The sequence below is a fragment of the Leptosomus discolor genome, chromosome 1 (genome assembly GCF_034619465.1).
Source record: "Leptosomus discolor isolate bLepDis1 chromosome 1, bLepDis1.hap2, whole genome shotgun sequence".
Lineage (NCBI taxonomy): Eukaryota > Metazoa > Chordata > Aves > Leptosomiformes > Leptosomidae > Leptosomus > Leptosomus discolor.
Window position 1 is genome coordinate 68,785,185 of NC_141391.1, and position 18,447 is coordinate 68,803,631.

An 18,447-nucleotide genomic window follows, 5' to 3' on the forward strand; every position below is an offset into this window, starting at 1 on the left:
CAATATTTTATCATGGGCAAACCAGCAATGGTAAGCACAAAGAGAAGACCAGGTAAATATTGCTTTAATGCTACAGTATATAAATTACATTGTAAAAATGGCCTTTAATGTTCCACTCGTGTCTTCCAAGTCACATGTGCTGAATTTATCTATAGGCATCTTTCTCCTTGTCCGTACTTCAAAGAAGGGGTAGAAACAGACAGACAGTTTGGTTTCTGTTGTGCTTCACAGGCCATTAACCCAACTGGCAGGTATGTTATAATGGGCAATATATGAAGGAGGGAAAACGAAGCTTGATTTCCAGTGATGTGCTGCGTTTAGAACAATTATCTAATGTAAGAACACTTACTGAAGTAACTTACTGTGGATATTAAGGAACTGAGAGAGCAAGACCAGGAAGGAAGAATGAAAATTAATCATTCCTTCACCACCGAATGCTCTCCTAATGTTCCAAGTACTTCACGGTTATACTCTATTTAAAAAAATCTATTGCGTACTGCTTACTAGGGAAGGCAGGGTCAATTAGCTGCAGATCTGTGGCTAATAATTACACTCCTGGGAGCTCTCCCTGCTTGAAGCACAGTGATTGTGGCAGACACGGGATACTCAGCTTCCAGCAATTCGTTACTGCAGACGAAGCAGGCTTTTGGGAAGCTGTCCTGAGTAACTATCTCTTGAGTTGAACTGACTCAGCCTTGTTAGCAATCAACTGAGCTGCATGCATTTTGTGCTCATGACACATGGCACCTTGGTATCTGAAGAATCTGTCGGTCTGCGAGGGGGCATGAGAAAGCGGAGGACAGGAAGGAGACGAACAGAGGGAACAAGTAAAGAAATTAGGCCTGGAAGATGACAAAAGATAGGACAGAAAGTCTAGTCAAGGCTACTACTTCTTAATATGCCTTCACCTTCCTAAGACCTACCGCAGAGGGTCTGGTCTATGACGGTTTTGGGCTGTAGCTCTCACCGCCAGTTTGGATAGCTGGCTCAGTAAGCGTACAGTAGCACACGCCATTCTTCACGCAGGCCTGGGCTCGCACGTAGCCGTCTTCCAACAGCCTGGCCAACAGAGCACTACGCTTCTGTCGCTGCCAAATTTGAGAGACGGGTTTGGCCAGGTGTCTCTTCTTCACCTCCCCTCAGCAGGAAGCAACCCCTGGGCAAACTATTCCCTCGCACCACAGGACATCATGGTGGGACCCAGGCAGCATGACCCTGATTATTTACCCGTCCATAGGCGTGATTATCCATCTTGCACCAGAGCTACCAGGTGTCACAAGCGGTAACAGGCTAAAGAGGTTGCACCCTCACCGCTGACACAGCTTGGCTGGAGTTCAAACCCTATTTTTATCTGTCATGGAGCAAGCTACAGATCAAGCGATGCTCAGGTTGTAGCCCTAGGCCACGATGATCCTGCCAGAGCTCCGTTGCAGGAAACAGCGCTGGAAGAAATCATTTCTGCACCCACTGGAGCACCAGTGATGAAAACGAGTGCTGTTCTCCAACAGAGATGCAGACATAAGTCATGCTGGCTCTTCTTCTCCATCCTGCTTCCCAACATTTCCTGCGCAGGTCAATGCTGAGCTTCTGTGGGTATGAAAAACTTCAGCGAGACTGACTGCAATAAACTAACCATGCTGATCCACCCAGGATTACTGCAGGTGCACCAAGCCACTAAGATAAGAAACAGCAAGTCAGTCTGTCTCTTCCCCTTATCACTGACCATCTCCTCAATTGTTTTCTTCTATTTTGACCCAGATCACAGGCAATTCTCCTGGGAGGCTGCTGCTGTGCATCAGAGAGCCCTGAACACTTTCCTTCTCAGTGCATACTTGAGTTCTTGCAGTAACCTGAAATCCACAGGCTACCAAGGTGGCTGGGAGCCACTTCTGCTGCCTCGCTTCTTCTGTGGTCAAGAGGAAAATATTTGCTTGCTTCTTCGGCTTGCTACTGTGCAGTCTTCTGCATGGCTGTAGCAAAGCACAGTACAGCAAGTCAGTGCAATAAGAAGTCCACCCAAAAAGCCTGTTTTAATCTTCCTAGCTCTTTTCAAGAAGCTGTTCTAAAAGGTAATAGGACTCCATATGTGCCATAAGTAAAAGCTGCCTGGTTCTCCAAGCCTATTGCCATTGCTGCTGGTGCAATTACTCCTGATTAGTTTTCCATTAAGCAAGAAAGGAGCTTGCCAGAAGATTAAAAAGGGCCTTTTTGCTACTGAAGCAAAACAGTTTTGACTATGAAGGTTTGGTAATCCACAAATGCAGAGCAGCTGGCCACCTTCTCTTTTCTGTCATTTTGCTGGAGGCATGCTGCCAAGATCTGAAATATGCTGTTAAAAATACACGGCATTTTCATTAGGGAATTCTAGGTTACTCCGAGGTGAAGCCGTCCATGGGAAGCGAGAAGCGTGTAGAGGGTTGTTGATTGCAGCAGCAGCTTCCCAAGGGCATTCCCTGGGATCTGGGACAAAACCTACCAGCCTGATGTTGAGGAAGCAGTGATAAGGAGAAGAGAAAAGGGAGAAGTTGAGTATTTAACTGGAAAAGGTACACAGGAAGGAAGAAGACAGAGAGGCTCCTCCTGGCACACTGAGGATCTTATCAGAAGCCAAAGCTGATAGTGGGGAAGGTGCTAAAGGAAACGGCAGAAGAGGGGAGGGGAAGTGTCCCACCGCGGCTACGGGGAAGGACTTTGGAAAACAACAGCAAAAATAGCCGCACTGCTTTATCATCGCTGACGGACGACTGCCGCCCCGCTCATACGCTGCTTTCTCTGGAGAGCTTTCAAATCCGGCTGCCCGTGCCGGTGGCTGCCAGAGGCAGACGGGGACTCTTACAGAGAAGGCTCGGTGGCCGGACAGCCCCGCTGAGTGTTTCGTTCCATGCCACAAATAGACGTGCTGAGCAGTCACGGCTCCAAACAAGGTGCTTGGCAAAAGCAGCTGCTGCTTGGCAACCTACTCATGCCACTGCGAAATATCACTGCGTCACCGGCGCTGTCGGGAGGCCGTGTGCCTCATCGGGTTATGTGACTGGGGATAAGTAATCACAGCGCATCCCTCCCCTTCCCGCACCGGTAAGGGTGACTTCATTTTCATGACATTTAACACAGATGCTATGCAATGGCCCTCACATGCAAAATTCAGAACAACTAGAACAAAAGTTTTGCTGCAAAATGTGTGGACTTGCAGTGCCCTGTGCTGATTTCTACACCAATCTTTTAAAGCACTAACTGACCTTTGCATCTTTTTTTAATTGAAATTAAAACCACTCTTGGGTTCTGGTTGCTGCAACTGTTTATCTCTTAAGCAGTAAAATTCCTTCCATGTTAAGCTGGTCTCCTAAGGCAATTTGAAAGAAGGTATAAAACTTTTCTGTAATAAAAAATGCACGTTACAGGTAGGATTTTCACATGTGCCCAGCACTGCTCTAACTTCTGTTTCTATTAAAAAGGATGGAAAACCATCTTGAAACCACTGCAATAAAAACCAGGTGAATTCTGAGTGCTCCTAAAAGCATCACCCTATAGTCTTTACCACAAAAAGCACTGCAGTGGGAGTTTAAACAGGCGAACAAAACAGCAACTCTACCTGTTTCATAGACTTCAATATAAATTTATTCTAGTATAAACATGTCCAAAACATGCTTCGGTCTCCACAAACTCAGAAGGTTCACATTCCATTTCTCCATAAGGAAATGAATACAACTGGAATAAACAGGTAAGCAGCACCCTCCCACACAACATTTTATCAGCCATACAAGCACAGTGACAATTCAGTCTCTGACAGAATTTGTAGGAAGGGAGAGCAATATTTAACTACAACACTTTCCTGTTGTAATATTTTAAAAAACTATTGTATTTTCTTCCCGCTGGTTACAAACATTACCAAACGAAACCATGCTTCGTGTAAAGCAAGAGATTACTTCTCATAGAGATAATCTGATACTCTTTAAAACAGCCATCTCTTCCTCCCCCACTATTTTTTGAATCCTACACAGACAGGAAAAACAAAACAATAAAAAGACGCAGTATCACAAATAAGAAGCACTAATGTATTTCATATAACAACATCTATATCCCCATTTCCAATTTAAGAATAATAAAAAGGTCAGCTACTCAGTACTAGGGGCTGCACATAAATTGTCTCCAAGACACCCGCTCTGAAAAGAACCATCTTTTCAAGACTGATGAGGTAAGCTCAGGCCCACCAAGCTCAAAAGCACCCTTCTCTTTGGACATACACTCAGTGAACTTCACAACACCAATGTCATTCAGTTCTAGAATTTGAAAGTGTTTAGGCAGAATAATGTTTATACTGGTGGAAGTCAAATCACTGGAAATCCAAGGGATGCACAATAGATTGTAATCAGGCAACTGCAAGCAAATTAGAACTCAGCGTACGTGTGCTCCTCCTCCATTGCTTAAGGGACAGATTTAAAGTTTAAATATGTAAAAATGTATGAAGCCAATCTTTGCATTTTCTGACATTTCAGAAAAATAGCATCCTGGCCTGTATCAGACATAGTGTGGCCAGCAGGAGTAGGGAGGTGATGGTGCCCCTGTACTCAGCACTGGTGAGGCCGCACCTCGAATCCTGTGTGCGGTTTTGGGCCCCTCACTGCAAGAAAGACATTGAGGTGGTGAAGCGTGTCCAGAGAAGGGCAACGAAGCTGGTGAAGGGTCTGGAGAACAGGTCTTGTGAGGAGCGGCTGAGGGACCTGGGGTTGTTTAGTCTGGAGAAGAGGAGGCTGAGGGGAGACCTTATCACTCTCTACAACTACTTGAAAGGAGGCTGTAGTGAGGTGGGTGTTGGTCTCTTCTCCCAGGTAACAAGTGATAGGACAAGAGAAAATGGCCTTGAGTTGCACCAAGGGAGGTTTAGATTGGACATAAGGAAAAATTTTGTTACTGAAAGAGTGGTCAAACATTGGAACAGGCTGCCCAGGGAAGTGGTGACTCCACTGGAGGTGGCTAAATAACCCTGAAGGTATTTATCAGATGCATAGATGTGGTGCTTAGGGACATGGTTTAGTGCTGGACTTGGCAGTGTTAAGTTTACGGTTGGACTCGATGATCTTAAGGGTCTTTTACCACCTAAATGATTCTCTGATTCCATGATTTTAATATGCTGCACTACCATATTTCTCTTCGGAGTAGCAGTTTCCTAGCACCAATACTCAGTTCATGTCAGCTATCCCTGAAATCCACCAAAAATCCTTCACCAAATCCTTAGCGTAAAGGCAAACGCCAGCCTTTGCTTCTGTCTTAGCCATCTGCCCGTGCTAGCTGGAACCAATGTTTTCACAAGCCGAACACCGTGACCTGAGCGATTCATCCAGGAGCTATAATTAATACCATGACTCAACATAACGTCCCGGCTACCGAGAGACTTCCAGTACATCCACGCAGTTCCTTGTAGGGCAGAGATAACTGCAACACCACGCTTCCCAGCTCGCAGCAACATCCTTATTATAGTAACGTCTCCACTGGAGACACCACGCTGAGGACTGACCTTCAGCTTCACTAACCAGCACGTCACTTCTACACACGTCTCCTCTCAAATATTACTATTAAAGTATACCTCCAGCAACATAACCTCCATAACCAATTTTTCAACTTCATTAAGTTTGTTTTTCTGTCCTATATGAGGAAGTGCAAAGTTTTTCATTGCCTGGATTAACTTGTTTTGGGCAGAAGTAGAATGTGGTAAAGAAAACACCTCCTCAGCTGTTGCTCTTCTCTCACACACATATTAAATTGTAATTATTAGTCACTCTAGGTTTTGGTTTCACGTTTTTCTCTTCCCACATTCACTGCAGCATCATCAGGCTTTAAAACCAGCACAGGATGGCAGACAGCTGAGCCATCTGCAGTTAACATTGCTGAATTAAATAATGGCCCTAATATTCAACAGCTGAAAGAGAATAACCAGAAGCAATTTACGTTCCTAAGAGTCGAGCATGAGTAATGTATTGACAAATAAAGCTAATACAAAGTAGCACTGCTTTCATACTTCATTATGATGGTCTTATCATTTTGGGTAATACAAACTGAAGGTCTTCAGCTTGTACTTTATATTCCCTAGCTATTCAGTACCAGTAGCAGACCTGTCAAGTAAGCATGAATGAATTTCAGTAGCAGTTAGTGCCAAGCAAGACTTCCACGCATTTTCCAAACCGAAGGCTTTGATAACTACTGCAAGGTTTTTTTAAAGTAACGGTTTCCACTCCAACAACTGACCAACCATCAATGAGTAAAGCAGGAATGAACGGTTATATAAGACTTTGTGAGGGAAGATGTAGAAGTTATCCCTCACAACAGTGTATTGCTGGGATTATCTGAAGGAGAAGCACAGGTTATTTGCTTGGCAGAAACGAAAGGAGAAAGGAAGACAATGGGGTTTTCTGCTTTGGATCAGAGGGGTTCAAGCCCTGCCAAACCTCCTTCCCCCTTTGCCAGGTACCATGGAGAAGTGGGTATAATTTGGGATTAGCTTTAGAAAGGAACATAGTTTAAAACTAAGCAATTATTTGTACACTTCAGGCAAAATTGATGACCTGCAACCTGGTAACTCATGGAGCTATCCTATCCTTAGGCTGCACTGCTGCCATGTCCTTTTTTTAAAAAATAGATATATCTATCTATAAGGAGCAGCTTTTTTAATATATCAGAAGTACAGCACATGCTTCAGCTTCTGAAGTCAGTGAGGGGAAACGTACAAAACTATAACAGAAAAGCCAAACATCAAGCAAGACAAACAGCTTTCAATGCAAACTTTCTGTACTGGAACAAGAAGGGGCTCAGCCAGGGCAGTTTTGAGCCATGACTCTGAGTAGGTTACATTTTTCCAATAGCTGCTTAGAAACAGAGTTCAAAAGGTACACTCAACTCAAGATCAAGAACTTTATGATCTATGAAGAGCATGGCATGCATGGATTTAACATGCTGGAAAAGACAAACATCATTTCACATCCGCTTCACCTTCGTCCATCCATTCCTTGCCGGAACAGCTTGAAGCTTTTGAATCTTTCATTTTAAAAGGCACAGCTGAGAAATGCTGCCAGGTATTGCTAGCTGTGTCTGCCAATATGTTCCTTCCTTTGAAGCTAGTAGCTACTAGTTTTCAATTCATTTTCTTCTAGCTCTATCATGGCCATTAGAGTAGAGAGAAAAAGCAGAAAAACTAAAGAGTAATATGTCACAAAAGTCATAAACCAAATTCTCCTGTTGGACAAAAGGTTCCAAAAGATCACAAAGCTTCATCTCCTTGATATATAAAGACGCATCACAGGATGACTTACAGTCTGCTGGCAAAGCTGAGCAGTATCATCCAAAAACATTGCTCACAGAGCGTTATATACAAAACCATCATTTCAGAGTGCTACCAGGAACTACCTAAAATCAGAAGCTTCTACAAAGCTGGCAGATACAAACATGAAAACCGAACAATGCCTAAAGATGCTATGACAAATCGAGCAAAGAAATGATGAACACACAACCATGTGCACTACAGCATCAGGTAGTACACATGAAAACTCAAGAGCATCACTCATGTTTGGGAAATGCCCCCAGATTCCTGGGTGCGAGGGGAGAATGGAAGAGTTAACCGAAGGGAAAACCACTGAAGGTCACAAACTCTGTAAGAAGTCCCTGAGCCACAGCTGGCAGCAAGCTGGGATTATCACCAAAGGAAATGCCATAAAAGGCCCGCTCTTTCCTTCTACCTCCCTCCACAGGCATCAGCTTTTGGCCACGGTCAGAGGCAAGACGCTCAGCAAGCTGGAGCTGTTCCCATGTCTGGAGAGCATCATGTAAAAGGCTCATGGTCCTCTCGGGTCTGTTAGCTTTGCATTTCTTACAACAGTTCAAAGACCACAGGAAAACAAAATAAACCGAAAGGGAACCCAAACTAACACACATACGCCAACGCCTGCAAGTTGGTAATCTCATTAAGTGGTGACTCTGCCATAATTTAGTTTTTCTCTCCTCTGGAGAATACTTCTGTGTGTAAATTCACTTAAGTGTGACAGACTGCATTCAAAGGAAAGCTTGATTATAATGAAGAATAATGAGCAATCACAGTACATTTCCTGTAGAGAACACCTCTGATTAGGTGTTATCAAAACACATGAAGGCAAAAGAAAGGAAAAAAAAAAAAAAAAGAAACAAACGTACAACTTATCTTTAGCCAGCTAATCCTGTAAGAAAGAGCACTGAAAATCCTAATTGCTATAATCATTGAAGCTTAACAATTTACTGAAATCACACATTATTACAACGAGGCAAGTGTAAGAGAAACCCTAGTAATTGCTTTGGTTTCTGTTAGGGAACCAGCTACCTCCGGTCATTTGGAGTCACGGGAGGTGATAGTCAGGGTGAGCAAGTCAAACAAAATCGTTTAGGGCTGTTATGCAATGCAGGAGACAAGCGGTGAGACAGAAGGCAAAAAAAAAAAGGGTGTGTTCCTCCTGAGTTATTTTAACCCCTAGAGCAACAAAAAGTACAGCACAAATGAAAAGTAAAGCCTCTAGTCATTTGGACACTTCAAACTAAGGCTTAATGCAAATTCTAAGTATCACGATATTCAAACATTACTGTGAAGCATATTTTTGCTGGCTGGAAGCTACTACAATTAATAATGATAATTCAGTGTTACATTCACGCGGACAAATCCTCTCTTCAATTAGAGCAGTGAGCAGATGAGCCAAAGTGGTTTTTAATCAAGAGTTCCCAAGTATCTGATTCAAAGCAGTATTTCTAGGTCCCAACTCCCTAGTATTCCAGCGGAGTTTCTAACCACAACAAATGAAGAAGTAATTTTTTTGTGGCTTAACGTTTATTTTCAAGCTCTTCCTGGTTTAATAAATTAGTCTCTTTTTTTAGCAACGTACTGAATAATTACTGCTTTACCTGCTGACACAGGCACTGTAAGCAAGTGAAACATCGGCTTAGAGAAAGCAGTTATATGAATATTAACATTTATGATGCTATTAAGAAACATTACCAGTAGAAATCAAATTTAAGAATGCTTCTAGGTGCTGACAGATCTCTTCTTTCTGCCTTCCCCTGCACTCACTACCCTAAGGCATCTGAAAGCTCAACAGGGTCCCTGATTCCCCAGGCAGTCACCAACCAGCATCTTCTTCTCTCCCTCCTAGGAAGAGCAGGAGGCCTTCAGGGGGGATGTGTGTCTGGAAACAGCTGCACACCCTGCCTGGCTGCTACACATGGGGTTTTGATGGCAGGCTGAGGAGATTCGTGACCTCGCACCACTCCCAAATGCTGTACCTCATAAAGAAAGGAGGCACTGAGCCCTACCGCATCGCCAACATTCGGGGGATTTTACTCATTTGTTTCTTTTTATACTCACCTACGAGCTTTGCTGTGCAGAGCCTATCCCCCCAAGGCTCAGTGGGACGTAAGAATGTGCTTATGTCTCCTATTTCATCTGCAAGGGAGTCTTTGTGCATCAAATTTGGGGCACGTCCACATGCCTTCCAGCCTGGAGTTAGTGTGCAGAGGCAGGCAGGAGCCTGAACGGACCCAGCAGAAGATTGCCTGCACCTACTCACGCAGATGTACCCATCAGCTTCAGCAGCAGAGAGCAAAGGGAAGGCAGATACTTTAAAGCTATTAACGTGGAAAACATCTATGGTGCTTTCTGCACAAGAGAACAGAGCAGTGAACTACCCGAGTAACTGACAGCCACTGACTGAAGCTTGCCAATGATTGTTGCAAATGTGGAAATTTACTGTTTGGTAAAAACTTGAGACTAACCTCTTCAAAAGCTGTTTACATTTTTAATTCCATTTGAACCCATATGAACTTAGAAAAGAGCGCTACGGACAACACTGATCAAATTCACTTGAAGTTAATTGACAAAAAAAACCCAGAGAATTACCCCTGCTTTTTCCAGTACCTTGTACTGAGATTTGGAAATTAGCAGTATTAAATTTTTTAGAGGAATAATTCTATTTTTACAAAGGCCATGGGGTGAGAAGGGGAAAGAGGAGAAATAGCAAGCATACTGTGACTCCTAATGATTAATCATAAATGTATGTGTACAATTTCCTTTGCATCCTGTTTGCTGAGAAAAGCAAGAAAGAATAGCTCAGCATGCAGTCAGAATTTTTTACATGCCATTTCTAAAGACATGGCAAGACAAGATTTATCAGAGATGTCATTTTTTTTCCACACCAAATCAATATAGCTGGAAAAGAACAAGTCTTCCCCTCCGTTTTGAAAAGCAGATTTCTCAGGCTGCATTAGTTCAATGACTAATTGCAGGGGAAACGCAAAGGTGCTGGGCAGCCCCCTGCACTTCGACCTCTGCACCTGGAGAGCATCCTGCGTAGTTAAACTCTATGCATTGCTGAGCCTAGCTCAAGCAGGGGAAGAGAGCACTGCATTCAGCATCCCTAACCCAGCAGAGGTCTAAACCAAGCACATCTTTGTACCCTGCAAGTTCAAGAAAAGGATGAGCTATCCAGGCCACCTTTTATGTGGGGCAGGCAGGCTCCAGCTCCTTGTAAGGTCAGTAAAGCACCAGTAACATCTGTAGCTACAGATTAAAAGGCTCCCAGAGAGGTCATGGGGTTTGTTAAGTGATACATGGAGTGGGAGAGGTAGAAAGAGCAGCCGAATTTCCCATCCCCATCAATGTGCTGTGCTGCCAGGACAAGGGCTGGGACACTTTCACCTCACCGCAGCTGACGGATCAACTGGGCGCAGGTTACGCCAGGAGGAGGTGGGGTGGAGGGGATGAGAGAACCTCCCTGAGAGGGCAACTCGCTCCATCCTAGGATAGGTTTCTAAAAGAGGAGGATGAGTCCTGCCACCCCCATCTTGATCTCAGATGAGCTTAGGGCTTGATATTTACAGCTATGGGTGGCTTCCTTCGAAGTGCCCTCACTCTCCTCAACTGGGTGGGCTCTGGCAGTCCTTGCCAGCCCCCTCAGGTCCTCACCGCTGCCAGTGGGACAGCGCAGCTGCCCAGCCACCGCACCGTACCACCTGCAACACTGGGGTAACTGGGGCAGACTCTGAGCTAGCACCAAGCACCAGACTGTAAACCGCAGCAGGGCAGTGGGCGCAACGCAAAGCGTGGAACTCTGTCCGCAGCAGGACGGGGAATCACAGCCACTGGGCAGGCAAAATGAGCAAAACCACGCACTAAAGTAAGCTCTGCTGCTTGCAAATCAGGCCCTGCAGATAGCCATGGCTGCACGAGATGAGCTTCCCTCAAGACGACCTGGCACCTACTTAGTAGAGCAAGAGGTACTTCGAGAGACTCTACTAAATTTAAACACTTATTTAGGAGCTTCTACTGTAAACGGAAATCTGACAAGCTACAAAACCTAATGGAAAGAGCCAGACTATATTCCTGCAGTCTCTCCTGCAAAAGACTGAGGGAAATGTGCATAGAGACTGACACATCACAAACTGAACAGCAGATCTGGAAGACAATGATGGGGGTCAAACTTCTGGGTGAAGTGACATCAGCAGACACAGATGCAGAAGCTAAAGCTTGCCTTCCTGTTGTGGAGCTCAGAGTCCCAGGGCACGCGACCTACCATGAGGCTATGTCAACATAGGAAATTGTTTTTATACTGTAAAGAGCATTGTTTCAAGAAATTTTAGTTCCTGGAAAATAAACTGTATGTGATACATTATATGATAAACATATGCTCTGTATGCATTGAGGAGTTCCAGCACATTGCTTCACAGTGCCCTAATTATTAGTATCTCAGGTGTTTTAAGTGCAAATGACACCGATGTTCCCAGGAAAGAACAAAGGCAGAATTTCAGCACCGAGGCCCCCCCAGCTGCTGCGCAGTGCTGACACTGCCAATGCTTGGCTAGGTCTTGGCCACAGTTTGCCAACACCTAAGCCCTCGTCCGGCTCCTGCTGCGATGGCCGGACCCTGGAGCCGCAATCACAGCGGTGCTTGCAGCAGCAGAGCAGAGGCAGTCCAAGACACCCTGCAGTCACGGCGAAGGGGTGTGAATGGCTGTCCGCTGGGTTACTTGCTGCTGTTTTGTGCCTTAACAGACGAACACCGTGGCCTGGATCCCAGGAAACCAAAGGAGACACAGACCTCAAAAAGGGCAGGAGAGAGAAATTTCATACTGGGGTAACATGTAAAAGGCTATAAAAAAGAAAAATTGCAGGTACCATGTATGACTTTAACAAAGGGCAACTTTCATTTTTACTTTTTTTAAATACAGAAATTCTCACAGGATACCCTGAGGACATTGGCATCTCGAGTAGTTTTGGCCCAGGATTAGAAAAGGACGGTACTTGAACTAAGAAAGCAGCTTTCAGTGAATTGTTCCTCAAGGGCTGGTATTATTTAACACATGTGGATTAATATGTATGTAAAATGAAATACAAAGGCACTAGAACAAAGAACGGCAGAGAGAAACTACGGGAGGGCATTGCAGAGGCATGGAGGATGGCAAGCTATATTTAGCAGACATGAAAGAAACCTCTTGTCTTTCTTGTGGACTCTAGATACTCTGAAAGTATTTGCTAATGACAGGCATCTAAGTGTCACCAGGCAGAGCACATGAAAAAAAGCTAAAGGTTTCCAGTTTTAGAAAACTAAAGAACTTTTTCTCTTCATTCCAAATTGCTCTTGGCCCTGTTATTATGTCACTGTTTTGTATTTACAATGCCATAGCCTTTTGTCATGGTGAACGCAGTAAAAATTACCAATAAGGCTTCCTGGCAACACATTGAAATATCACAAAGTGGGTTAGGAAGGAGCAAGGTTTAGTTTGAATAAGAACCAGCTTAAGCTATTAGCAAATATAAGAGAAGCTCTGGCTTTAGGTACGGGTTGTCCCCCTGCTCTTAGAGCACCATCTGGCCACGCTCCATTCACCTTCTTGTATTTCCAATACCCTGCCCTGAGCTGATTCCTAAGTCCCTTGACTTGCTGCTTCCTTCAACTTGGAGTTTATTTCTCAAGACTGATCCCTGTTTCACTTATTTCTTGTCTTTAAGCAGAAGAGGTTCAGGAAAGGATCAAAACATCTAGGTTTATACCAGTACAGACAACCCTTTCCCCCCACCCAGCCCAAAAAGGGTCTCATTCACATCTTCCACATGCACATAAATAAGAGAAATAGCAACACAACCATAGAGAGCTAGCACTCATTTTTATGTATATGCTTTAAAAAGCAGCTTTCTCTTCCCTAAGAGGATCTAGTCTTTCTCGTTGCTAGTTTTGTATAAGAGAATCTAAACATAAAAAACTCAACAATCTCTGCACATCTCTTACTCTACTAAGTGATTATTCTTCCATCTACAGTCAGATGAACATAATATGTACCACTAATGCTATTAGAAATCCATCTAGGAAATCCATTCAGAATTAATACTACAAACAGATACCAAGCACACATATCAGACCCGCAAGTTAACACATGCCTAGAACTGATCTGATATTTCTGATACCTCATGGCAAATAATCTCAGTAGGTTACAATCATACATTTTGCCACAATAATTTTTAATTAAGGTGCTTAGTTATAATAAAAGCGTAAATCCCCCAAATCTGAATACCCATCCTTCTGAAATTGCTAACTCAGGTTATGAAAGCACAGTAACAAAAGCCCTTTAAATTACACAGCACTCCAATCCGATGCACAGTGACAACCAACAAAAAACAATCTAAAAATACAAAAAGAGAACAGGCATGAGGAGATAGGAAGTACTTCCTCTCCACCGAGGCTTTTGTTAGCATTTACACAAGGATCCTCTTCTGAGGAGCCTGAAGTGGGAACAGACTGCTTTCACGCCGAGCACACTTAAAACAAAAACTTTGTAATTTTAACATTTTTCTTTTGGTGTCAGCACTTAACTCAGGTTACAAACAATTCTTTACTGTCCCTGCTCCAAACAGAGGCTTTTTGAAAATCCGCTGTTACTCTTTCAAAATGGCACATAGCATCAGGAAGATTACCCCAGCCATTAAATGGCCTTCCGATTTTTGGTCACCCTTCCTGGGTAAGGTCAGGCTAAGTGGTCCTGCTGCATTCTTTTGTCTAAAGTCCTTTCCACAACAAAGAACCCCCCACGAAGAAAGCCAGAGCCCAGGAGCTGCCCCAGCCCCTCCGCAACAAAACCAGCCCGGTGGAGGGGCTGCAGTAAGACCCTTGAGTGAGAAGCAGCACAACCCACAGGACCTGGGTGACCCAAAACCGACTTCAAACCAGACCGAGCAAAGTTGTCAGGCTGCGGAAAGTTATTTGCTTGCAAGTGTCGGCTGTCAGAAGAGATCCAGAAGCAACAACCGGCTAACGTTTGCCCTTCCCAGAGCTGGGGAAGGGAGTCACACCATCGCCAAAACCCACAAGGTCACCGTATGGCTCCTGTTATCCCTCCTTCGGATTTTTTTCCGTAGTGCTTCAGGCCTGCTTCTCGATGCATGTGTTTTGCGGTGACTTTCCAGAGCCGTGTTTGCATTTTGTTTGCTAAAACCACTGAAGGAAGCAGGCTGCTGAGAAGGGCTCGGCGCCCCGGCGGTACCCATCAATTCGCACTCACCTCAGCTTCTCTTCGTGTGACCCGGGCAGTCCCACGCTATCCGGGCGATCCCGTCTCCTCCTGTACAGACCCGACTGTGACAACTCTTTCAGCTGCAAGGCCGTCATATTTCTCTACCTGGAGGGTTGTTGCCTCTTTTTTTTTTTTTTTTTTTTAAGGGGGGGTGGGGGGAGGTGTTTTGGCTTTGGGTTGAGTTTCTTCCCCCCCCCCACCACCTCTTCCAGATGTTGCTGCCGCGGAGCGCGCCTGCCAAGATGCCTGGAGAGAAAAGGCTCGGCGTGTCGGCACACCTGCGCCCGCCGGAGCTACCAACCTCTGCAGGCAGGCAGGCAGGCAGGGCAGGCAGGGAGGCAGGCAGGGCAGGCAGGGAGGCAGGCAGGGCAGGCAGGCGGCTGCTGCTCAGCTTCCTGTTTCTCATAGGTACACACCCTCCCGAAGGGCACCACATTTCCTTGATCGCTGGATCACACCTCAGGGATGCCTGCGACAACCTCACCGGCTTCCCTCCAGCCTTCTTCGACCTCTCCTCGAGACCCTGCTGTCCCAGCGCCTGCTGCAATCCGCTAAAAATCTCCAGGGCTGCAATGAGCTGTTAACTCTTTCCCGCTATAATTTACGACAAAAAGAAAGTCATGAGCGCTATGAAAATGCAGTTACTCAAGCACGTGAGAAAACTCTGATGGGGAGATTAACGGCAAAGCAAAGTAACGTCAGTAACCAGCACTGAAATACCTTTTGGAAAGACAACAGCACTGTGCCTGTCAGAAATTGCTCGTTTCCACGCATCTTGAAAATCAGAAGAAAACCACAATGTATTTTTCTTCCTACTCTCAGCTATCAAAACATAACCACCGTAACTATTTGTCACATTTTGTAGTGATGGAGTGTCCTGTTTAATTGTAAAACAGGAATGAAAGCGCTGAAGGTTTCCTGTAAGACAGGAAGGTGACTAGCAGGGATTTGCAAGCTCTGCGTCTCACCTCACTCAGCAATTTTTTTTAGTAATAAAACTCTTTGTTTCAACTTCAAAGGAGGTTTCCAAAAAGCTTACCACTTTTTGAAAAAATGTTTATCATTTCTTTGACATTATCCTTGGCACATATAAACAAAAATGTAATTCAGAGTTTTTACTTCTACGTTGAGAGTTGGGGAAGGTGTTTTTTAAATGAACTTGCATTTAATAAAAGGCAAATCCAACAATTTGCAAGGACTCTCTTGACTAGGATAGGAAACAAGTTCTATGTAGTATGAATCTCATAGTTCATTATTAAAGTGTTTATTGTGTAGCAGAATACATGTAAGAGTATTTTTTAACTCTTGTAATGGAGAAAAGTGTAACATATGTAATACCGGGTATATCACATGACACCAATGTTGTCAGGATTACCAGACTGAACACAAGCACATTAATTTTATATACTATCAATGTGCTTCAGTCTGGAATGTCATCAACATATAATATAAAACATCACACAATGGAAAAATGACAGAAATTGTTTTGGAAAAGGAATCACATAACATGCCAAACAGATAACGGCTGGAGAAATTCGAAGTGATTTATATGATGTTAGAAGGTTGCACACACTGAAATGTCAACAATAGCTACACATCTGTACTCCCGTCCTCAGAAAATAAAAGAACGGTCATGATATTTGCCTAAACACGCTGCATTCCAGTTTCAAATTAAATACTTAAAACCGTTTCTCAATACTCAGTAGGACAAACTTAAACATAATTAAACACCAATTCCCCGCAGTCAGTCAATCAGTGATTCAATGAAAAGTTAATGCTGCTACAAGCAGAGGTTAAGGACGGCACAGCAGCTTTTATACGTTACCAACAGTTTTTACTGTGCTTGGACAGCCTACAGGAGAATGGCTTTTACTAAAACATACTTGGAAACCACAACTGCACTAAACTGGTACAATTAAAATTTAAAATCCATGCTACCAGACAGAGCACATAATTGAAGAGATGCAAGAAGTCCAGACAAAAAAATATGTTGTTTGTTACAGAGATCAAACCCACCTCCACGAAAAGGAGGGCAAGATGGTTAATTTTTCAAAATAGACCTGGGAGTCAGCTCCACAGCATCATAGTTTCACAGGACTCTTCGGCAGACTCCAACAGGGGTCTAAGCTTCTTGGAGGACCTGAGAACAAACTAAAAGCTTTCTACAAGAAGAAATCTGAACCGAGCTCCTTTTCTGCCCTGTGGGATCCCCCACCAATCCTCATGAGAGATGATGTTTCAAATCTGAAATTACTCAAACAGGAAAACCTCAACCTCTAAGTATCAAATTCATGGGTTTTGGAGAGATGTTGGAGAATGCAAATGATATTTCTCCACTAACTCACTTGAAGTTTGCCAGAAAGCAACTTGGACGGACATCGCTCTGCAGGAAGAAGAACTTCCCCAGCGAGTGCCTCCTGCTCCCCACACCCTCTTTTACCTTCCATCCCCTATCTGCTGTTTATAATTCCTTTTTTGAGAGATTACATTCTTCTTGCATGGGATGAGACCACTTGGGACATTCCATCAGAATTTTTGAGGACTGGCCAAGTTACTACGGATTTTCTTGTTACCGGTACCACGCAGCCTCCATTTATGCCCTTTCCTTTGAAGGTTCACTTAATTTTCCAGTGTCTGCCTCTTCACTCATGCAACTGACTTTCCTCCTGCCCCCAGAGAAAGCTAACATGGCTACTGCAATCTGATGGATAAGCATGGTATTATCAGTATTTTATTAGAGGAAAATATTCACCTATGTCAAAGCAGCAAGAGGTGGAACCCAGACAGAAACTATGCAGTCCTTCATTCATCCCAAGCAATGAGTAACTTTTTATTACATGGGCTAAGGCTCATGCCTGAGTTTTCACTGCAGTCCTACATTTATCTTGATATACCAGGCCTGAAGTGCTCTCCCTTAAATTTCTGTTAAAGTACTGTTGCTCTGGCGACTGTAGGTATTCAGCAGAATTTTGCAATTTAAAAATCCTTTAAGACAGACAGGTTGTGTCTGGTTACTTTTCACTATGCTCAAAGGGATGTGAACAGTAATCCATGATGCTGGAAATCAAGTCGTTGAATTTAGGAATAACAAAAAACCATGAAATATTTCAAATTCAGTGCATTTCTTCATGAGTCTGTATTTACAGAGAATGCACGTTACAGAAACCAGAAAAGATAAAAGTTTTAGCTCTCTCCTTCCACCCACAGAATACTTTATCAATGTGACTGATCTCTTTTCCACTCCAGTGACCCATGCTTGTTTTGGCTTTTGTTTGGTTTCTTTTTTTTTAAATTTGAACAAACCACTAAATTAAATTAAATTTAGTTGAAGATTTTCAAAGCAATAGAAAAAGCTGTTTTCAGGGCAGCATAAGCGGCCAAAAAAAATAATCACAAGAGCATTAGAAGAGGAGTATAGGAGTGCCCACAGAGCACACAGCTGAAAGGTGGCTGAGGTGTGGGAGCACGTCTCTCCACCTCCCATCACTCACCCAGCTTATCACTGGGATGAGTCTCCAGAGGAATGTGTCCAAGAGCATTGGCTTTCTACTACTTCTCACAAGGTCTGGAATAAAAACACTCTTCAAAGCCAAGGAAAAAGCTTGTAGGACAGCAGAAATGCATGAGACTCGCTGGAGCAAAAAAAGGAAGGTGGAAATAACCCTTCCAGCAGTCTCGCAAGAACCCCCAAAGCGACCAACTGATGTGCCAACCACAAATGAAGCCTTACACCTCTCTGAATTAGGCTGCTGAGGCGAGTCCCCACCGACGGGTTTGGGCCTCAAGGAATAGCATACCACAGCTTGGGTCCCTGCTAGGTCAGGAGGTGATAAAAGGAAATGAGTAAAGAGAAATCAAGCCACAAATCTAAGGATGCAAACC

The 18,447-nt window shown here is 44.0% G+C and overlaps 1 protein-coding gene across 2 annotated transcripts in view; it reads right to left on the bottom strand.

Moving 5' to 3' along the window:
* LIMS1 (LIM zinc finger domain containing 1) overlaps positions 1–14,660 on the bottom strand; it is a 35,063-nt gene extending 20,403 nt beyond the window's left edge. For both annotated transcript variants that reach the window (XM_086482125.1, XM_086482124.1), the window contains exon 1: positions 14,554–14,660. In XM_086482125.1, coding sequence (XP_086338251.1) covers positions 14,554–14,660 — 107 coding nt within the window. The remainder of the gene's footprint in view (positions 1–14,553) is intronic.
* Positions 14,661–18,447: the final 3,787 nt, after the last annotated feature.